The sequence below is a fragment of the Hyla sarda genome, chromosome 10 (genome assembly GCF_029499605.1).
Source record: "Hyla sarda isolate aHylSar1 chromosome 10, aHylSar1.hap1, whole genome shotgun sequence".
Classification (NCBI taxonomy): Eukaryota; Metazoa; Chordata; class Amphibia; order Anura; family Hylidae; genus Hyla; species Hyla sarda.
The window spans coordinates 107,981,069-108,003,134 of NC_079198.1; the positions used below are offsets into that span (position 1 = coordinate 107,981,069).

Consider the following 22,066-nt stretch of genomic DNA (forward strand, 5'->3'; position numbering starts at 1 on the left):
TTCTGCCCACCCACAATAGGCGGGGCAGAACGGCGAAACCGAAGGGGACCGGTGACGAAGTCCACTTACCCTGCGGGGGAGGCTGCGGGCGACGACGGTCGGAAATCAGCGGGCGGCGATGTCGTGCGGCTGGATCCAACGGAAGGCGGTGAGTTGCCTAGCACTATACAGTGGTCTCAACTGTAGCCCTCCAGATGTTGCAAAACTACAACTCCCAGCATGCCCAAACAGCTATTTGCTGTCTGGGCATGCTGGGATTTGCAGTTTTGCAACATCTGGAGGGCTACAGTTTGGAGATCACTGTGCAGTGGTTTCAAACTGTAGCCCTCCAGATGTTGCAAAACTGCAAATCCCAGCATGCTCAAACAGAAAACAGCTGTCTCGGCATGCTGGGAGTTGTAGTTGCGTACCTCCAGCTGTTGCATAACTACATCTCCCAGCATGCACTTCGGCGATCAGTTCATGCTGGGAGTTGTAGTTTTGCAACAGCTGGAGGCACACTTGTTGGAAAATACTGAGTTAGGTAACAGAACCTAACTGAAGGTTTTCCAACCAGTGTGCCTCCAGCTGTTGCAAAAGTACAACTCCCAGCATGCACGGTCTGTCAGTACATGCTGGGAGTTGTAGTTTTGAAACAGCTGGAGGTTTGCCCCCCCCCATGTGAATGTACAGGGTACATTCACACGGGCAGGTTTACAGTAAGTTTCCTGCGTCAAGTATGAGCTGGGGAAAATTTTTCGCTGCAGCGCAAACTCCTAGCGGTAAACTCACTGTAAACCGCCGCCAGTGCGAATGTACCCTGAAAACACTACACTACACTAACACATAATAAAGGGTAAAACACTACATATACACCCCCTTCCACTGTCCCTCCCAATAAAAATGAAAAACGTATTGTATGGCAGTGTTTCCAAAACGGAGCCTCCAGCTGTTGCAAAACAACAACTCCCAGCATTTCTGGACAGCCTGTGACTGTCCATGCATGCTGGGAGTTTAGCAACAGCTGGAGGCACCCTGTTTGGGAATCACTTGCGTAGAATACCCCTATGTCCACCCCTATACAATCCGTAGTTTAGTCCTCAAATGCGCATGGCGCTCTCTCACTTTAGAGCCCTGTCGTATTTCAAGGAAGTAGTTTAGGGCCACATATGGGGTATTTTTGTACTCGGGAGAAATTACACTGCATATTTTGGGAGGCTTTTTCTCCTTTTACCCCTTATGAAAAGGAAAAGTTGGGGTCTACACCAGCCTGTTAGTGTAAAAAAAAAAATAATAATAATTTGTAACGCAATTTTCTCCTGAGTAAGGAAATACCCCATATGTGAACGTAAAATGCTCTGCGGGCGCACAACAAGGCTCAGGAGTGAGAGCACACAATGTACATTTGAGGTCTAAATTGGTGATTTGCACAGGGGTGGGTGATTTTACAGCGGTTCTGACATAAACGCAAAATAAATAAATACCCACATGTGACCCCATTTTGGAAACTACACCTCTCACGGAACTTAATAAGGGGTATAGTGAGCCTTAACACCCCATAGGTGTTTGATGCATTTTTGTTTAAGTTGGATGGGAAAATGAAAAAAAAAAAAGTTTTTTCACTAAAATGCCGGTGTTACCCTAAATGTTTCATTCTCACAAGGGAAAATAGGGAAAAAAAGCCCCCCCCCCCCCAAAATGTGTAACCTCATTTCTTCTGAGTAAGAACATAGCCCATATGTTGAGGTAAAGTGCTCTGCGGGTGCACCACAATGCTCAGAACAGGAGCGCTATTGGGCTTTTGGAGAGAAAATTTGTCCGGAATTGAAGGCCACATTGTGTTTACAAAGACCCCATAGTGCCAAAACAATGGACTCCGCCCACATGTGACCCCATTTTGGAAACTACACTCCTCACGTAATGTAATACGGGGTGCAGTGAGAATTTATGCCCCACAGGTGTCTGACATTTGCACAGCCCACAGTTCCAAACATCTGTTAAACGCTCACTGCCTCCCTTATTAAATTCTGTGAGGGGTGTAGTTTCCAAAATGGGGTCACATGTGGGGGGGGGTCCACTGTTCTGGCACCACGGGGGGCTTTGTAAACGCACATGGCCCCTGACTTCCATTCCAAACAAATTCTCTCTCCAAAGGCTCAATGGCGCTCCTTCTCTTCTGAGTATTGTAGTGCACCAGCAGAGCACTTGACACTTGACGTCCACATGTGGGGTATTTCCATAATCAGAATAAATGGAGTTACAAATTTTGGGGGGCATTTTCTTCTATTACCCCTTGTAAAAATGTAAAATGTGGGGGAAAAACAGCATTTTAGTGAAAAAAATAATTTTTTTCATTTTCCCATCCAACTTTAACAAAAAGTCATCAAACACCTGTGGGGTATTAAGGCTCAATGGACCCCTTGTTACGTTCCTTGAGGGGTGTAGTTTCCAAAATAGTATGCCATGTGTTTTTTTTATTTTTTTTTTTTGCTTTTCTGGCACCATAGGGGCTTCCTAAATGCGACATGCCCACCAAAACCCATTTCAGCAAAATTTGCTTTCCAAAAGGCAAATGTGACTCCTTCTCTTCTGAGCATTGTTGTTCGCCCGCAGAGAATTTTACGTACTAACATGGGGTATTTCCATACTTAGAAAAGATGGGGGTTACAAATTTTGGGGGGCATTTTCTCCCATTACCCTTTGTAAAAATGGTAAATTTGGGGGGAAAAACTGCACTTTAGTAAAAAAAAAATTTTTTCCATTTACACATCAGCTGTGTTTTTATTTTTGCTGTTCTGGCACAATGGGGGCTTCCTAAATGTGACATGCCCCCCAAAAACCATTTAATCAAAATTCACACTCCAAAATCCCATTGTCTCTCCTTCTTTGCAAGTTTTGCGTTTTGTAAGTGTGGTTTTCTGGGCTCACAGTAAATGCACTGATTTATAATTAAAATAAGTCACACAGATTTACGCAATGGCCACTCCAGCCAGGACCAAGCGCAACGCAGCCGCCCCGGACTGACAAGTGCTCTGCACATTAGCTCTGTAAACATGAGCTGCCATTTATTAAAAGGCGCTGGCATCTTGCTTAGATTTCATAGCAAGACCTAAAACTCTAACCGTGATACTCTTTTAACCCCTTAAGGACCGGGGGTTTTTCCGTTTTTGCATTTTCGTTTTTTGCTCCTTGCCTTTAAAAAATCATAACTCTTTCAATTTTGCACCTAAAAATCCATATGATGGCTTATTTTTTGCGCCACCAATTCTACTTTGTAATGACGTCAGTCATTTTGCCCAAAAATCTACGGTGAAACGGAAAAAAAAATCATTGTGCGACAAAATTGAAAAAAACGCAGTTTTGTAACTTTTGGGGGCTTCCGTTTCTACGTAGTACATTTTTCGGTAAAAATGACACCTTATCTTTATTTTGTAGGTCCATACGATTAAAATGATACCCTACTTATATAGGTTTGATTTTGTCGGACTTCTGGAAAAAATCATAACTACATGCAGGAAAATTTATACGTTTAAAATTGTCATCTTCTGACCCCTATAACTTTTTTATTTTTCTGTGTATGGGGCGGTATGAGGGCTCATTTTTTGCGCCGTGATCTGAAGTTTTTAACGGTTCCATTTTTGCATTGATAGGACTTATTGATCGCTTTTTATTCATTTTTAAATGATATAAAAAGTGACCAAAAATGCATTATTTTGGACTTTGGAATTTTTTTGCGCGCACGCCATTAACAGAGCGGTTTAATTAATGATATATTTTTATAATTCGGACATTTCCGCACTCGGTGATACCATACATGTTTATTTTTATTTTTATTTACACTGTGTTTTTTTTTTATTGGAAAAGGGGGGTGATTCAAACTTTTAATAGGGGAGGAGTTAAATGATCTTTATTCACTTTTTTTTTGTAGTGTTATAGCTCCCATAGGGACCTATAACACTGCACACACTGATCTTCTATGTTGATCACTGGTTTCTCATAAGAAACCAGTGATCGACGATTCTGCCTCATGACTGCTCATGCCTGGATCCCAGGCACTGAGCAGTCATTCGGCGATCGGACAGCGAGGAGGCAGGTAGGGGCCCTCCCGCTGTCCTGTAAGCTGTTCGGGATGCCGCGATAAGCCGCGGCTATCCCGAACAGCCCGACTGAGCTAGCCGGCAACTTTCACTTTCGCTTTTAGCCGCGCGGCTCAGCTCTGAGCGCGCGGCTAAAGGGTTAATAGCGCGCGGCGCCGCGATCGGCGCTGCGCGCTATTAGAGGCGGGTCCTGGCTTCACTATGATGCCGGGCCCACCGTGATATGACGCGGGGTTACTGTGTAACCCCGCGTTATATCAGGAGAGCAGGACCAAGGACGTACCGGTACGTCCTTGGTCCTTAAGGGGTTAAAGGTCTTGTATTATGTCCTCTGTCTAATATTACACGTTCATGTTGGTTGTTTAAACTTTTTGTATATTTTGTATTATTGAAATAAAAAAAAAACAATAAAAATCGAATTAAAAAAAGAAAAAAGAAAAAGCCGCCGGCATCTTGATAAATGCCAACCTGCTGCACTTGGCACACAATAATGCTCCACACAGGCGGAACAAAAACCAAAAACCGTACATGTAAATAAATGATCCCCTTAGACTTTTTATTGGTGGCATCTCAATTCTACATAGACTTCGGCATAGAAAGAGTCAACCATTTCTTAGAAGGTGCGCGTCATGATAAACTTGTCGCAACTTATGTTAATAAGTGAACCAAGCTGAAATAATGCCAAAGCTGATCCGTGTGGGCACCGACCTTGATACAATGGGGTTTTATCTCTCTCTTTTTACAGAACACAACAGAGAGAGCGCTGGTCCCTACTGCAGGGGAGGGGGTGACGTGTTCAGCACAGTTGGACACCAGCTCTTCGTGACTTTATTCTGTAGGACGGAGGGGGCTGCGGTGTGTGATCTCATCTGTCAGGAGCCGCGTCATCTGTCGCTCTTCTGTCCACGTGGGACGATCACAGTCACAGTGAATGCAAATGACTCACAATACCGAGAAAAGGTTGTGCTCAAGGTAGTCATACAATGTGTAGAGACTGGAGGACGTTTCCTGCTAGTGCTGAATCTTCATTCGACGCCGTAAATCTGTATTGTGCTGCTGTGTTCGTCTGTCCTTCACCGAGAGCGTGGGATTGTATCGTCGCCTATCGGCCCTGTTCACGCTGTATCCTTAGAGACCGAGTGTGGACACGGCTGAAGATGTTCTCATCATTAAGGCTCATGATGGCGTCGGTACAGAGCCACAGTCAGATGTCACTCTGTTGCCAGAGAAACTGGGAAGTGAAATACTCACTTTCGTCCACGAGAGGGAGCCCAAAGCTGGGAACGGTGCCCATGTGAACTAAGTGACGATACAGGGGAACGAAGGGATGACTTCATTGAAAATGATGTTCTGAAGGCGGAGAAGATTGTGCAAGTCAGAGGCACCTGCAGGGAGCAGTGTGAGCCATGAGTGTTGGGGGTGCTTAGTATGTGCCCATCCTCAATCCCTTATCCAGTTTTTCTCAACGAAATTGTCTCCGGCTGTTGCAAAACTCCAACTCACAGCATGCACGGACAGCCTTTGGCTGTCCGGGCATGCTGTGAGTTGGAGTTTTGCAAAAGCTGGAATTACCCTGGTTGAAAAACACTGCCCCAAACACTGCCCCAAATGACAATGGCATCAAGGCTCGGTTAACAAGATTTGAAGGTCATGCATACATTTTTACTGCAGATCTCCACAGTTTTGGGATGAGGTTATGATGTGTTTTTTTACAGCTTTTCTTACAAAAAATGCATCATACAAAAGCATGTGTTTTTGCTATTTTTTTTTCCCATGACCTTCAAAACATAATACAATTAAAAAAGAAAATGAATCGGGTAACCCAAGCCCTTTAGCTAGCATCAACTAAATAGTTATTTGGTTGTCTAAATAATAATTTTAGCTATCCATCAGACTATTGGTGCTTATTATGGCTGTATGATATATTGCGACATAGCAATATGGCCCCCTGGGAAAATTTGAGATTAACTGTGGCAATGGCCGGACACCATATCACGTAGGGTCTGGGGCTAGGCCACCACCGGAATTCAAATGCTAAGTCAGTGTTTCCCAACCTGGGTGCCTCCTGTTGTTGCAAAACTACAGCTCATTGCATGCCAAAGGCTGTCTGGGCTTGCTGGGAGTTGTAGTTTTACAACAGCTGAAGGCACCCTGGTTTGGGAAACACTGTCCTCTATAATAGGGGAGAAACATAATAAAAACCTGATACTCACCTAGCTCTGATCCTTGTAGGTCTGCTGCAGATCTCATTCTGTTCTGTGCGGTCCGCAGCGGTATCATGCGTCAGACCAGTGATTGGCTGAGCAGAAAGGTCCTGTAAGTCCCATAAATGGGGGAGATGTGACATTGACATGGGGAGATGGGACATGGGAGAAGATGTGACGGTGGGGGATTGACATGAAATGGGGGATGTGAAATGGGGGTATGGACATGAAATGGGGGTACAGAAATTGAGTTGTGGAGGAATGGGGAATGGACATGAAAAAGGGGGATGGATGTGAAATGGGGAGGGGGAGTGAAATTGAGGGATAAATGGGGGAGATTGGACATGAAATGGGGGGATTTCCCTATTTGTTTATTATATTACAATCGTATGTTGAAATCGCAATATTTACCTCCATGATTGAAATCTCACATTTTCCCCAAATTGTGCAGCCCTAGTGCTTTTGTACCAGGAGGCTACAGGAGGGTGAGGAGATGTCACTGTTCTCTAATAACATCTATATAGGCTGCAGGAAGAGGACGCTGTAGGCTGCTGAAGGGTGAGGAGAGGTCCCTATAACATCCACCATATAGAGAAAGTCTTGGGATATTAAATTCTGATTGTTCACTCAATCCCTTTGCCACAGATGTATGATATCCCTCTCTTACCAAGGCAATCGCCATTATAGACATTTGTGAAAGAATAGTGTGGTAGCTTGGGGGTGTAGGGTATACGGGGGTGTAGCTGTGCGGTTACTAAAGGGTGCTTGCTTAACCCTTTCTATTCATGACGCCAGGGTGAGGGCTCCTCTGTAATGCTTGTCCTACCGCCACCCTTCCCAAGAGTGATAGGGAGGTATAGAATAATTGAATGTTCACAACCGGAGAGTTTGCTGAAAACAGTCGGAACTTTACTGAAGATTTTATGCAAGCTTCATAACCGGAACAGTCTCTATACATGCAAAGTCTCTTAGAGATTGACAGCATTGGGACCTTAAGCATTTTAGAGTCCGTAGACTGATATGCGCTGTTCCACTGGATTTAGGGGATTTAGTTTTGGTCCAGTAGTCACACTAGCTTTAGCGTGGATTTAGTTTAGGACTCACGGTTTAGGTTAGACTGAGGCCGGCAGGTTTTCTGGCCTAGTGTGTCTTTGAAAGTTGTGCAGATCCGTCCTGCTAGTCCGGCATCCACGAGAGCAGCAACCCAAGAGAGTGATAATTGGCTACAGCTCCCTTATATGGCAGAGGCTGGACTAGAGCTAATTGGTCCAATACTTCTGTCAATCATCCTTACATAGAGTTATGGGTAAACATGTGACCCAAGGACCTCCAACATACCATAGAGGAATTAACATAGTCACATGACCGAAGGTCCTGCGACGCTAACAAGGTAAGTACTCTTATATGCATTATATTAAATATACACATTGTTAAATATGTACACATAAACACTATACAATTAGAGAAAGAGGAGGCGACTAGGGGCTGTCCCACCTGGGGGACCCTACCTGAACGTAGTAACTCTGATTTTGGAGACCACCATACAAGGTACGGTATGCAATACGGTACTGGGACACCACAATAGGTTCTAAAGAGCTCACCGAATTCCAGCGTGGTCCTGAAATAGGAGCCAGCGCTGCAACAAGAATGTTCCTGAAAGTTCTTCCTTCCCAGGGTTCCCACCATCAGCTGTGAGTGGTATTATTAAGAAATTGAAGTGTTTAGGAATCATAGCAACTCTGCTATGAGTGGAGACCACATAAAGTTATAGAGTGGGGTCGCTGGGTGCTGGGGAGCATAGTGCATTAAAGTCCCCAATGCTTTACTGATTCAATAACTACAATGAACAAACCTAATTTCAAATCGGCTCAAAAATTTAGAGTCGACAGGGGCTTCATGATATGGTTTTCTATGGCCAAAAAGCTGAATTCAAGCCTTACATCACCAAGCACAAGCCGATGCTGCTGAAGCAGATGGAACGTCTTCTGTATGATGGATCACACTTCTTTATTTGGTGTACAAGTCTGGGTCTGGTCAATGCATGGAGAACATTACCTGCCTGACTGCATTCTGCCATCTCTAAGGGTTCGGTGGAGAAGGGAGATTATAATGGGGCTCCTTAGTTCCAGTGAAGGAAAACATTTTAGAAAATTGTTGCTTCCGATTTAGTGGAAACAGTTTGGGTTCGGCCCTTTTCTGTTCCAGCATGTCTGTGCTCCAGTGCATAAAGAAAGGTCCATAAAGACATAGTTGGAGGAGTTTGTTGTGGAAAAACTTGACTGGCCTGCAGAGAGCCCATGTCATTGCGAGTCAGGTCTCTCACCACACATCTGTGTCTGACTTCACAAAAGCTCTACTGGATGAATGGGTAAAACTTTCCACAGACACACTACAAAATGTTGTATAAAGCCCTCCCAGAAGAGTGGAAACTGTTATACCAGCAAAGGAAAAATAAAAAAGAGAGAAAAGAGTTTGCTGATTCATAGTATGACAAAAAAAATCACCATCAAGCCCAAAGACACAGGACCAATACTTGTCTGGGATTGTACAGAAGAAAAGGTTGCAGTAGCACTTAGCAAAGCTAAAGCACATGAGCACTGTCGAGATCTAATTGCTTCTCAGCGTGTTTTAAAAAACTAACAGATTGTTAGTGCACCTTTTGATCAAATACCCATTCACCACGTCAAGGCCACCTGATAAAAATGGGTCCCTAAAATAAGACTGACATAGCGCTGGGCAGCGACAACCCCGCCGTGACACCAAGCCCACAGAAGGTATGACTGCTGCCCAACTAAGCCCCTGGCTCAGGCCAGACCACCCTTCAGACAAATTACCATAGCGACAATGGCCGCCGCAAAGCAACACGCCACTGCGAACAATTACCATGTGCTCACTGTCAGAGGGCTGGGATAAAGCTAGGAGGAAACTAGTCTCCTTCTGATTAAAAACTCCTGAGCCTAATGGGTGAAGTGGGGTACTGGACATGGAAATTTAGCGATCCACCGCGCACAGGTGGCTTCATTTCGGATGGGACCCCAACATTCTATTTACTCACCTCAAATAAAACATTAGAATACAGACCTATATATATATATATATATATATATATATATATATATATATATATATATATATATGAGATGTACATAACTAATAAATGGCTAATTGTACATAGTAGGTTGAAATGGCATTATTTATTAATTATTACAATAGATAAGTGTCCAAGCAGGGCCCTTGCTGTAGACCTTACCATACATTAAAACAGTGTGCAGTATAATGATAATTGAACTGGGTATAAAAGTCAATTGTATAAATACCACAGCCACCTGATGTGTTACTGTATCCACACTCAGATACTCTCTGAGTTATAGTTCATCTAGATGAAGTAAGTAGATAGTTTGTAGAAGTTGTAGTTAATACAAAACGTTGGCTAAGAGCCTCAAATTTACTTTTATGGTTAATATAACAATAATGCAATTTAAAATATTCCATATTTGAATTTGGAGGTATATCACAGGTTGCATAGGGACCAACAGAAAGCTTTGCAAATATGTTTAATACCTTGATACTTTGATAGAGGAAGCTACATTGGAGGGCAGAATTGAAAGCAACTTGAATGATTTTTTCAAGGGTGTCAACACCAATGATACCATTTCTGTATGAACTCATTCCACCGGGATGCCAAATGTATCTAAACATTTGCTGTTACTTTTCACTCATACAGAATATGACACCATATAAGGTGTATTTGGTATCATTTGACACAGTATCAGTACATATATTTATCGTACATGAAAAAGGCTTGACAGCAGTGGAGGAAAAAAAAACAAAAACTCACCAGCTTGCATAGTTCCTTGGAGTGAACATGCCTCATCCTTGTGCTTTTGGAGTTCATGCTTCAGAACAATTAGTTTTGGGGGCTGAATTCTACCTGCAGAATCAAGGAATGGCCATGGGGTCAAACACGGCAACCACATATGCAAACATTTATATGTCCTTAAAAGGAAATCCTGATAGGGGAACATATCCTGCATGCCCAGTTATTAAAGCATTAGTGTCATTTTAAAAAACTTTTGACATGTCATCTACACATTTTAAAGCTTTAGGTTGCATCACGTTTCAGTCCTAAGACCAGCTGTGATCATAATAGCCAGCTGTAGTACGCAGCAACGCAAACTTTGCTGTCTGGCTGTCAATCAAATCTCATTCTTTTACTGTGAGAGTCTATGAAGTGAAAGATTCAGATGAGGCAGCTGGCTGGGAAGTTAAATATGTTGCTCTGCACTTCAGACAGCTACAGTGGGGATCAAAAGTTTGGGCACCCCAGGTAAAAATTTGTATTAATGTGCATAAAGAAGCCAAGGAAAGATGGAAAAATCTCCAAAAGGCATCAAATTACAGGTTAGACATTCTTATAATATGTCAACAAAAGTTAGATTTTATTTCCATCATTTACACTTTTTATAATAACAGAAAACAAAAAAATGGCATCTGCAAAAGTTTGGGCACCCTGCAGAATTTATAGCATGCACTGTCCCCTTTGCAAAGCTGAGACCTGCCAGTGTCATGTATTGTTCTCAATCATCATGTGGGAAGACCAGGTGATGTCAATCTCAAAGGTTTTAAATGCCCAGACTCATCTGACCTTGCCCCAACAATCAGCACCATGGGTTCTTCTAAGCAGTTGCCTATAAATCTGAAACTGAAAATAGTTGACGCTCACAAAGCTGGAGAAGGCTATAAGAAGATAGCAAAACGTTTTCAGATGTCAATATCCTCTATTCGGAATGTAATTAAGAAATGGCAGTCATCAGGAACAGTGGAAGTTAAAGCAAGATCTGGAAGACCAAGAAAAATATCAGACAGAACAGCTCGCAGGATTGTGAGAAAAACAATTCAAAACCCACGTTTGACTGCACAATCCCTTCAGAAAGATCTGACAGACACTGGAGTTGTGGTACACTATTCCACTATAAAGAGATACTTGTCCAAATATGGTCTTCATGAAAGAGTCATTAGAAGAAAAGCTCTTCTACGTCCTCACCACATAAATCAGTGTTTGAACTTTGTAAATTAACATATAGACAAGCCTGATGCATTTCGGAAACAAGTTCTGTGGACCGATGAGGTTAAAATTTTACTTTTTAGCCGGAATGAGCAAAGGTTCGTTTGGAGAAGAAGGGGAACAGAATTTAATGAAGCGAACCTCTGTCCAACTGTTAAGCATGGTGGTGGATCAATCATGCTTTGGGGTTGTATTGCAGCCAGTGGCACAGGAAACATCTCACAAGGAAAAATGGATTCAATAAAATTTCAGCAAATTTTGGATGCTAACTTGATGCCATCTGTGAAAAATCTGAAGTTAAAGAGAGGATGGCTTCTACAAATGGATAATGATTCTAAACACTACTCGAAATCGACGGGGGATTACATCAAGAGGCGTAAACTGAAGGTTTTGCCATGACCTTCACAATCTCCTGACCTCAACATAATTGAAAATCTATGGATATACCTTAAAAGAGCAGTGCGTGACAGACAGCCCAGAAATTTCAAAGAACTGGAAGACTTTTGTAAGGAAGATTGGGCAAAGATACCTCAAACAAGAATTGAAAGATTCTTGGCTGGCTACAAAAAGCGTTTACAAGCTGTGATACTTGCCAAAGGGGCAGTACAAGATATTAACTCTGCAGGGTGCCCAAACTTTTGCAGACACCATTTTTTTTTTCTGTTATTTTGAAAGTGTAAATGATGGAAATAAAATCTAACTTTTGTTGACATATTATAAGAATGTCTAATCTGTAATTTGATGCCTTTTGGAGATTTTTCCTTATTTCCTTGGCTTCTTTACGCACATTAATACAAATTTTTACCTGGGGTGCCCAAACTTTTGATCCCCACTGTATGACTGATGACTACAGCAGGTCGCAGGACTGAGACACTGTGCGATCTTAACTTCTGATGTGTCTGGACAACTTGACACTAACCCTTTGAATCTTCATTTAAAATTGTCAACATACCAAACAATGTAAAAACATGAGGACACATCATGGTCAACATGTTTAAAACATGATGTCCTTAGTCAAAGCCTTGTGACACTGCTCATGAACTTAGTTAAACAGATGTTGTGGGTTATGCACCTATAGGTGATGTGAGCGGCCAGAGCCATGTTATATCATCTTAGGTATGTATTCAATAGAACATTATCCAATTACATGCCAGAGAAACATATAGAAAACATCTACATAGAGAACATATTGTGATTTCAAAGAGTACTAAATAGTGATACTGTCGTGACAGACTGGGGAGACAGGAAGAGTGACGCCCTAAGCTGTCCCTAGTGACACTCTCCCTGCCTACTTGCCTATACACCCTAAGCAGTGTCGGTCACAGGCCAGAAACGGAAAACTACCAGACAACCAGATATGCCAGACAGAATACAGATACTAACAGAGCAGAAAATAGTGTATTAACAAACAGTTCATATCAGATACAGATTTCAGATACACGACAGACATGATAAAATGAACAAGACTAGGTATGCAACAAGAATACAGCAGAATCCAAGAGGCACAGGGGATGAACAGAAGAACTGAAAGCTAAAACACTAAACTGATCAGGTAACATAGGACACTGTTAACACTTGACACAGATAACAAACATGAACTTCATAAAAAACGGATACAAGAAAATCAAACTCTACAACGTAGAGGAACACTGTTCAGGATACTAAACAGGATATTTCTCAAGATTCAAACAGGATATAAAAACAAATTATGGTACAGACCTCTAGATATATATATACTAGCTGAGTACCCGGCGTTGCCCGGTATTTCCTTCCTAATCCTTTTTGGGGAGGAAAATAAACAAAGGAGGAAGCTTTTGACTTCATATGCAGTCCTCATATATTGTTGTCATATCCCAACCCCACATCCCGACCTCCTATCCCGTCCTCCTATCCCGACCTCCTATCTCGACCTCCTGTCCCGATCTCCTATACCGTCCTCCTATCCCGTCTTCCTATCCCATCCTCCTATCCCGTCCTCCTATCCCATCCTCCTATCTCGACCTCCTGTCCCGTCCTCCTATCCCGTCCTCCTATCTCAACCTCCTATCCCGACCTCCTATCCCAACTTCCTATCTCAACCTCCTATCTCAACCTCCTATCCCGGCCTCCTATCCCGACCTCCTTTCCTGTCCTCATATCTCGACCTCCTATATCAACCTCCTATCCCATCCTCCTATCTCGACCTCCTATCCAGACCTCCTATCCCGTCCTCCTATCCCGACCTCCTTTATTGTCCTCACATCTCGACCTCCTATCTTGACCTCCTATCCCGATCTCCTATCTCGACCTCCTATCCCGTCCTCGTATCTCAACCTCCTATCCCGTCCTCCTATCTTAACCTCCTATCCCGACCTCCTATCCCGACTTCCTATCTCAACCTCCTATCCTTTCCTCCTATCCCGACCTCCTTTCCCGTGCTTATATCTTGACCTCCTATCTCGACCTCGTATCCTGACCTCCTATCCAGACCTCCTATCCCGTCCTCCTATCCCGATCTCCTTTCCTGTCCTCATATCTCGACCTCCTATCCCAACCTCCTATCCAGACCTCATATGCCGTCCTCCTATCTTGTCCTCCTATCCCGACCTCCTACCCGACCTCCTATCCCGACCTCCTATCCCATCCTCATATACCGTCCTCCTTCCGGAGCAGTAACAGGTAGGTGCCGCATGCTATACCCCCGCGATCAGACATCTTATCCCCTATCCTTTGGATAGGGGATAAGATGTCTAGGAGTGGAGTACCCCTTTAAGCATTCCCAATCCAGGGAGAATAACAAACTGCTCAGAACAAAATAGTCTGTGACTACACACCTAACCAGAAAAATATAAAAACAAATAAACGGACATTACAGATAAATAATATAAGTTCTAGTGTTGAGACCTTGTTTAATGTGAGTATCTGGGAGTATGATCCAATAAATCTCCCTGGCAAGGTGTTTTCTACACCTATCGCCTCCTCTAGGGGGCTTTGTAACTCTTTCCACAATACTTGTAATACCTTGCAATACCTAATGTTTGTGCTGTGCTGTCATGTTGTTCCCGAAAATGATGAGAAGATCCTGGAATACTATAATTAAAACTGTTATTATGATTGTAGGCTTTGATATGTTTACTAATGCATGTTTTGAGTTTCCTCGTACTACAGCCCACATATTGGACCTTATATTGTGTGTATGTGATACCGTAAATGCTTGTGTAGCACAAGATTGTATGATTTGTGTCTTTATAATAAATCTGCATAAATTACAAGGAGATTTGCCACAAGGGACGGTTCCTGCTGCTTTTCTTGCTGCTTTAACTTATGGTGGTTTTTACATCTCCATTAACTCTTGACCTGACAACAGGCAAGGTGGAGGAGTTGCTGTGCTTCTCTCCTCAAAGAGCAGTTTCCAGGTCATTCCTCCATTATCCTCACTCTCAGTCCTCTCTTTTGAGGTCCACATCCTCAGGCTATTTCAATCTACTAATAAACCTACACTCATTATAAGTGACTTTAACATGTCCATTGATACCCCAATCTCACCGTCAACCTCTCGATTTCTCTCTTCAACCTCCTCCCTTAGCTTCTAGCAACTTATTAACTCTCCCACACACAAGGATGGGAACTCACTGGACCTTGTCTTCACTAGATTCTGCTCTTTCTCTAACTTTACAAATTCTCCTTCACAGCGGTCTGACCACAACCTTTTCTCTATCAAAATTTCTCATCCTTTTCTGAACACTCCAACCTTATACTCTTCTACGTGCCATACATACCCAACAACTTTACAGTCTTTGTTGTCCCCATTCTCTTTCCTCTCCTTTCTTAATCTAGAGGCAAAATATTACTCTCAAGACTACCCTGGACCATGCAGCACCCCCTACAATCCGAATCTTCCTACACAAGACGGAAGCAACCCTGGGACATGCATAGAACGCATTTTCTTCAGCAGTGCTTCAGGTGTGCTGAACATCTGTGTAGGAAAACAAACACGTCAGCAGACTTTCTACCTTATAAATTTATGCTCAAAACGTATTACTCTGATCTTTACTTTGCCAAAGAAAACCATTCCACATCTCCTCGCGGCCCAACAACCTAAAATGATTCTTCAACACTTTCAACTCTCTCCTTAGGTCTAAAGTGCAGGCACCTATCACTGACCTCTGTGCTGAAGACCTGACCACTTATTTCAAAGCTAAAATAGACAAGATCTTTCACAATACCACCTCCATATCCCCTGTGCTAATCCTATACACTACCACAGTTACTCTTCATCACTTAGTTTTTGAGCCAGTAACTGAATATGAAGTCTTCAGGCTTTTCTTCCCTTCACCCTATTATCTACACTAGTAACCCTATTGCCTCACACCTTGTCCAGTCTCTCTCCTCTGTTGTCTCCAGTCACTTTAAGGAGTTGTCTGGTGAAAAACAACTTATCCCCTATCCGATCTCCTGCACGGGATCCTCGTAGTAGGCTGGAAGGGGGCGCGTCGACCCCCGCACGGAGCGTTGGCCCATAGAGATACATGGAGGGGGTGTGCCGACCATTGCTTCTTGCGGGGGTCGGAAGTAAGCTTCCGGCAAACTGCTGGGGCCCCATTCAGGAGATCGTGGGGGTCTTAGCGCGGATCCCCCATAATCTATAACTTATCCCCTATTCTTGGATAGGGGATAAGTTATTGTTCACTAGACTACTCTTTTAACTTAAAAATTCTTAACCTCTACCTTTCTTCCAGTATATTTTCTTCCTTAAAATTTTCTGTTGTAACACCAATACTGAAAACAACATATCTGGACCCATCCTGTGCAGCTAACTACTATAGACCAATGTCTAAACTACCCCTTTCCATAACACCTAGAACACTTGAGCCCTCAATTAGTTTGTAATCTTGTAATATATGTCTGTAGGGAAGCATGGCTCATGTGTAATTTTGTAATGTCTGATTATTTCATCTATACATGAATCCTCAGAATTGAAAAATGCTGCAGAATATTTTGGCTCTATACAAATTGATCTTATAATAATTGTTAATATGAGGAAAGCCAATTTGGGGGTCTGCCCTTGACCATCTTGAACAACAGTATGTAACACTCATGTTTCAGAAGACAAGAATTCCGGTGGATGTGGATCCGCTGGACCTGTGTGGCAGATGACTCGGACTGTACCAGCCAGCGGAGTCTAAGGTGCCGCTGGTTTTCACCAGAGCCCACCACAAAGCGGATGGACTTTCTGCGGCAGGCGGGACCCAGGTTGCTCACCCTGGCATGGCTCGACCACACAGGCGGCTGAGGAGATGCGAGGCACAGGAGGGATAAGGCAGGTCGTAGTCTGGATAGCAGAAGGTCAGGGCAGGCGGCACGGTTGCGTAGTCAGGACGTAGCAGGAGGTCAGTAGGCAGGCGGCAGAGGGGCAAGGACAAGTCACAGAGCAAAGGATCAAATACACGGCAAGACAATACTCAGGAATGCTTTCTCTCAGGCTCAAGGCAACAAAGATCCGGTAGGGAGGTGAGGAGGATGGAGGAATTTATCAATGAGCCACAGGTGAATTACACCAATGAGCGCACTGGCCATTTAAATCTTAAAGCTCCGGCGCGCCTGCTCTAGGGACAGAGAGGCGGGGGCAGGAGAAGCAGCAGGTGACGGACTGGGGCTCGCATGAGGGCGTGTCCCGCGATGCAAGTCCCAGCCCTGCCGGCAGCAGCACGTAACAGGACCATGCACTCACAACCAATAATTAAAGAGGTGAATATTTTTATTTTTTTATTTTTAGTTTTTTGCAATAAACCGGAAACTGAATAAAACTATTTTACTAGATCAGGATCAATTGATGCCAATTAAAAAGTACCATGGCACTGCAGTAACCCAGTAGGTAGCTACATAAAGCCTATCATATTTATCATCAGCAATTGTGTTTTAGGTGTGACAAATAGTATCCCCTCCTTTTGTTTTTAACCCTTTCATATGACAGTCAGTTGTGACTGCAACACCTGCATGGTTTATACAGTTTAGAGGAGTCATTGCCACGGGAGGCTAAAGACCCATATAAATGGGCTGAATATTGGGCCAATGAGCGTTTGTAGGAACACTCATATACATGGGCTGAATATTGGGCCAATGAGCGTTTGTAGGAACACTCATTCTTTGGTCTTTGTAAAAGGGCCAAGGATCAGCTGACTGACAAGAAAACGATTTTTCATCGGCTGATCACATCTTATGCAAGAGGACATTGTGGTCCACCACCAGCAATTCTGAATGGCTACATGGTGCAAATTCTTATAATGCTGGAGACTACACAGTAGCTTTTTAATACATTGGAAGGATTTTATCATTGTCTTTGTAAATCAAGTTCCATTTACCCCCATTTGCCTAGGCGTGCGTCATGTGCACCCCCACACTCACACATTTATCGATAAAGTGCATGTTCTTCATAAATATCAAAATAGCTTATATGTAGACATGTTTCTTAGTGTGGTCCGGGCTTGTGTAAGATTGTGCCACCGCCACTGCAAAAAGCTAACCATGCTACACAACATTTAAGTTGTTTCCCTAAATTAGGCTAAATGAGTTGCGCAAACATTTTGCGACTCTTTACCCATTGCGCAAAAATTGGTTGCTTTTTAACACCCAATGAGTTTTAGTATGGCAAAATACAATGGAGCAAGGGGTAAAAACAAGTTGTGTGTAAGTCGTGCACCAGCTGAAACTGCAAATGTTAATCTGTGTGTAGGGTTATCCCCAATGTTCTGCTGTGCTATTTTATATCCAAATCCTAGCGTCACAGCTCTTACTGGTCTCTAGCAGACACATGAGCTGGCAGACTTGGATCCTATTCTGCAGGATGACGTGGAGGAGTCCGGACGTGATTTCATTTATGGCACATTGTGTGCTTATATTTCTCATCATACACTGGCACCCACCATGTCCTAGAATAACTTGCACGATTCAGAGCACATTAAGGGTGACAGCAAAAATAAGACAAGATATAGAAAACAAACAGCTGCTGCGGGGACAGAAAGAAAGAAGACTTTGAATGGAAGCTCCGAGCACAACCCTGGGTGACACGTCACGGCAGAAAATAAGAATCTCTTCAAAAATGTTTCTGCATATCACAATGTATTAAGAATTATCTCAACAATGATATGCCTGTGATTTTCAGAAGGACCTCTCCGAAGTCAATGGTGTGGGCATATCGTGACTGGCTGTTTAAACTAGGCACTGAATATGCTCAGAAAATGCTCTAATACAATTGAGCTCAGGGGAATTTATTAAAGACCAGAGCTTTACTGGCGCAAAATGTGGCAATTTTTTTGCAATTTTTTTTGCAATTTTGGCCCATTTGGTCCATGCACCACACCTTGAAATGTACACCAGCTACAAGTAAATGTGCTACAGGAGGCCATGTCCTCTTTTAGGACAAGCCCCATGTTAGGGGGCAACGCTCTGGCCATTCATTCTTTAACATCCCTGGCTCCGGGACACGCGGAGCAGGACACCCCCGCATGCGTGTCCCCAGCGTTACTATGGGCAACGCTCCGGTCGTGCTGTCTGGCCATGATTACACCCCTTCTGGTTGACCTGTTGGCTCCAGGACTCACTATGCGGGCGCTCCCTCATGCGAGCCCCAGGCATCTCCTCACCTTCCTCCATCCCCGGCCTCTCTCCTGTTCTCCGGCGTGCGCATTGCCTTTCCTTAGGGTGTGCGCGCGCTGGCGTTGTTAGACTTAAAAGGCAAGTACGCCCTTAATTGGTCCCCTGATACGCGGCCCCTATATTTGTCCGGCATTTACCTAGTATGATGCCGTATCTTTGTGCCTTGTGCCTTTGAGAAAGCGTTACGTTTTTGTGCCTGACCTCCAGCCTGTTACCTGACCTTGCTCCTTTGCTGCCTGCATCCTGACCTAGTGCTTGTGACCTGACCTTGCTCCTTAGCCACCTGCCTCCTGACCTTGTGCCTGTGACTCAACTACGCTCCTTTGCCAACTGCCTTCTTACCTGTGCTGCATCCTGACTATGCTACCATCTGTGCCAAGTTCCATCTGGGCAACCTGTGTGGACGGATTGTGCCAGGGGTAGCAACCTGGGTGCCGCCTGCCGCTGCAAGTCCATCCCACTTTGTGGCGGGCTCTGGTGAAAACCAGCTGCATCTTAGACTCCACTACCTGGTACAGTTCAGTCTTTCTCCCACAGGATGGTTGATCCACTTCCCTGCCGTCATGCTAAGACCGTTACACCCCAACCACTTTTTTAAAGGTGTTGAGTGTGGCAGAGAACTGAAAAGTTGTGTTTTTGTGCGAAAACTTTTGCTTTTTTTTTTACATGCTTTAGTTAATTCTCCATATAACCTGTACAAAACACCAAGGCTATTATGTAGTGTGAAAGATCATCACTTAATAATTGAGTTTATTAATAAACAGTCAGTATCCTGTCTTTCTAGCCTAGTGTATTTGGCCTTTATATTTCTACTGCCAACAAGCATATTTAATAAAACAGTAACATTACCGTTATATTTTTATGTTATTATTATTGGTTAAAAGTGTTTGGCAAATATCAGTCATTGATATATAGGCTTCTTTAAAAATGATGTGATCGACAGGTCTGTGTGCATTCTTCCATGTGGAGCGTGCTCTGGCCAGCTGCACATCTCCTATAGTCTGGTGTAGAGTCACAAAAAACAGCACAAGAGGAGTAAGGGCCCTGATCACAAGAGCTTACAATCTATTAGGAATTTGGGGGACACAAGAGGAGTGAAGGCCCTGATCACAAGAGCTTTCAATCTATGAAGAAATTGGGGGACACAAGAGGCTATGGGTCCTGCTCATAAGAGCTTACAATATATGAGGAAATAGTTGGACACAAGAGTCGTGCGGGCCCTAATCACAAGGGCTTACAATCAATGTGAAAGTGAGGGAAATGAGGAGTGAGGACCCTGATTACAAGAGCTTACAATCTATGAGGAAATAGGGGGACACAGGAAAAGTGGGGACCCTGATTACAGGAACTTACCATCTACCGAGATATAGGGAACAAAAGATAAAAAGTGATTGATTGTACAATGCTCCTACCATTATTATAAAAATAGGGTAGTTCATCGGGCGGCTCTGCCCACCGTGATGGTCTTGGTTGATTATTGAGCAGCGGTGCTCTCCTCATACACATCGCAGCCACTGCCATCTTGTAAGATACAGAAACAGTCATGGCTGAAGCCTCCGGGGTTAGCTGCTGGCCGTTGGACGATAAGCTGGACGAGCTACAGGTTCATATTGGGGGCAGCCCAGGCTCTCCTTATGAGGATGGGGTGTTCAGCCTGGAGGTCGCTGTGCTGGATTGCCCCCTAGGGTGCAATTTATCTATCCGAGACGATCTGCGTTGGCAACCCGTGAAGACGAAAAATGTGTACAAAAAATTGTTTTGCCAACTGAGGCGCTGAAGGAAGACCAGGAAGAGGAATGAAATGTGCCATCTTGGAAAATCGATCAACGACCACCCAAACAACAGTGTTGCCACGGGATGAGGGTAAGTCTGTAATAAAGTCCATACCAATCAGAGACCAAGGCTGTTCGGGGACAGGCAGAGGATGAAGAAGACCAGCAGGCTTCTGGCGAGGAGTCTTATCCCGGGCACAGACAGTGCAGGCCCGCACAAAATCAACAACATCCGTTTCCAGAGTCGGCCACCAATAGAAACGAGAGATGAGTTGCAAGGATTTCTTGATGCCCGCATGGCCTGCGAGATGGGAGGAGTGACCCCATTTGAGGATTCCGAGGCATTGGCGTGGCGAGACGAAGGTCTTCCCTGGAGGAGTTTGCCTGATGGAGGCTGGAGAAGTGGAGATCAGGCAGTCAGGAGGAATGATGTGTTGCGGAGAGAGCTCTACTTCCGAGGCATCCGAGGAACGAGAGAGAGCATCGGCCCTAATGTTCTTATCGGCAGGGCGAAAGTGAATTTCAAAATTAAACCGGGCAAAGAACAGAGACCACCTGGCCTGGCGAGGGTTCAGCCGTTGGGCAGACTGGAGATAGGAGAGATTCTTGTGATCGGTGTAAATAATAACTGGAAATTTTGATCCCTCCAGCAGATGCCTCCATTCCTCAAGTGCTAATTTAATGGCCAGTAGCTCTCGATCCCCGATGGAGTAGTTCCTCTCCGCCGGAGAGAAGGTCCTAGAAAAAAAACCACAAGTAACAGCATGCCCAGAAGAATTTTTTTGTAGAAGAACCGCTCCAGCTCCTACTGAGGAGGCATCGACCTCCAATAGGAAGGGTTTAGATGGGTCAGGTCTGGAGAGCACGGGAGCAGAAGAAAAGGCAGACTTGAGCCGTTTAAAGGCGTCTTCCGCTTGAGGAGGCCATGACTTAGGATTGGCATTCTTCTTGGTTAAAGCCACGATAGGAGCCACAATGGTGGAAAAATGTGGAATAAATTGTCTGTAATAATTGGCGAACCCCAAAAAACGTTGGATAGCACGGAGTCCGGAGGGGCGTGGCCAATCTAAGACGGCAGAGAGTTTGTCTGGGTCCATTTGTAGTCCCTGGCCAGAGACCAAGTATCCTAGGAAAGGAAGAGATTGACATTCAAACAGACATTTCTCCATTTTGGCATAAAGTTGATTGTCTCGAAGTCTCTGAAGAACCATGCGGACATGCTGGCGGTGTTCTTCTAGGTTGGCAGAAAAAATCAGAATATCGTCCAGATACACAACAACACAGGAATATAAGAGATCACGAAAAATTTCGTTA

At 44.0% G+C, this 22,066-nt stretch overlaps 1 protein-coding gene across 3 annotated transcripts in view; it reads right to left on the minus strand.

Annotated features, from left to right (window-relative positions):
• The window catches only part of JAM3 (junctional adhesion molecule 3), a 148,801-nt gene that overhangs the window by 63,321 nt on the left and 63,414 nt on the right, over nt 1-22,066 (minus strand). For 2 of the 3 annotated variants that reach the window (XM_056544478.1, XM_056544479.1), the window contains exon 3: nt 10,119-10,211. In XM_056544478.1, the coding sequence (XP_056400453.1) occupies nt 10,119-10,128 (10 nt within the window). In that variant the 5' untranslated portion in view covers nt 10,129-10,211. Of the gene's footprint in view, nt 1-10,118; nt 10,212-20,340; nt 20,435-22,066 lie in introns of those variants that run through there. The other variant, XM_056544476.1, reaches the window with a different exon arrangement.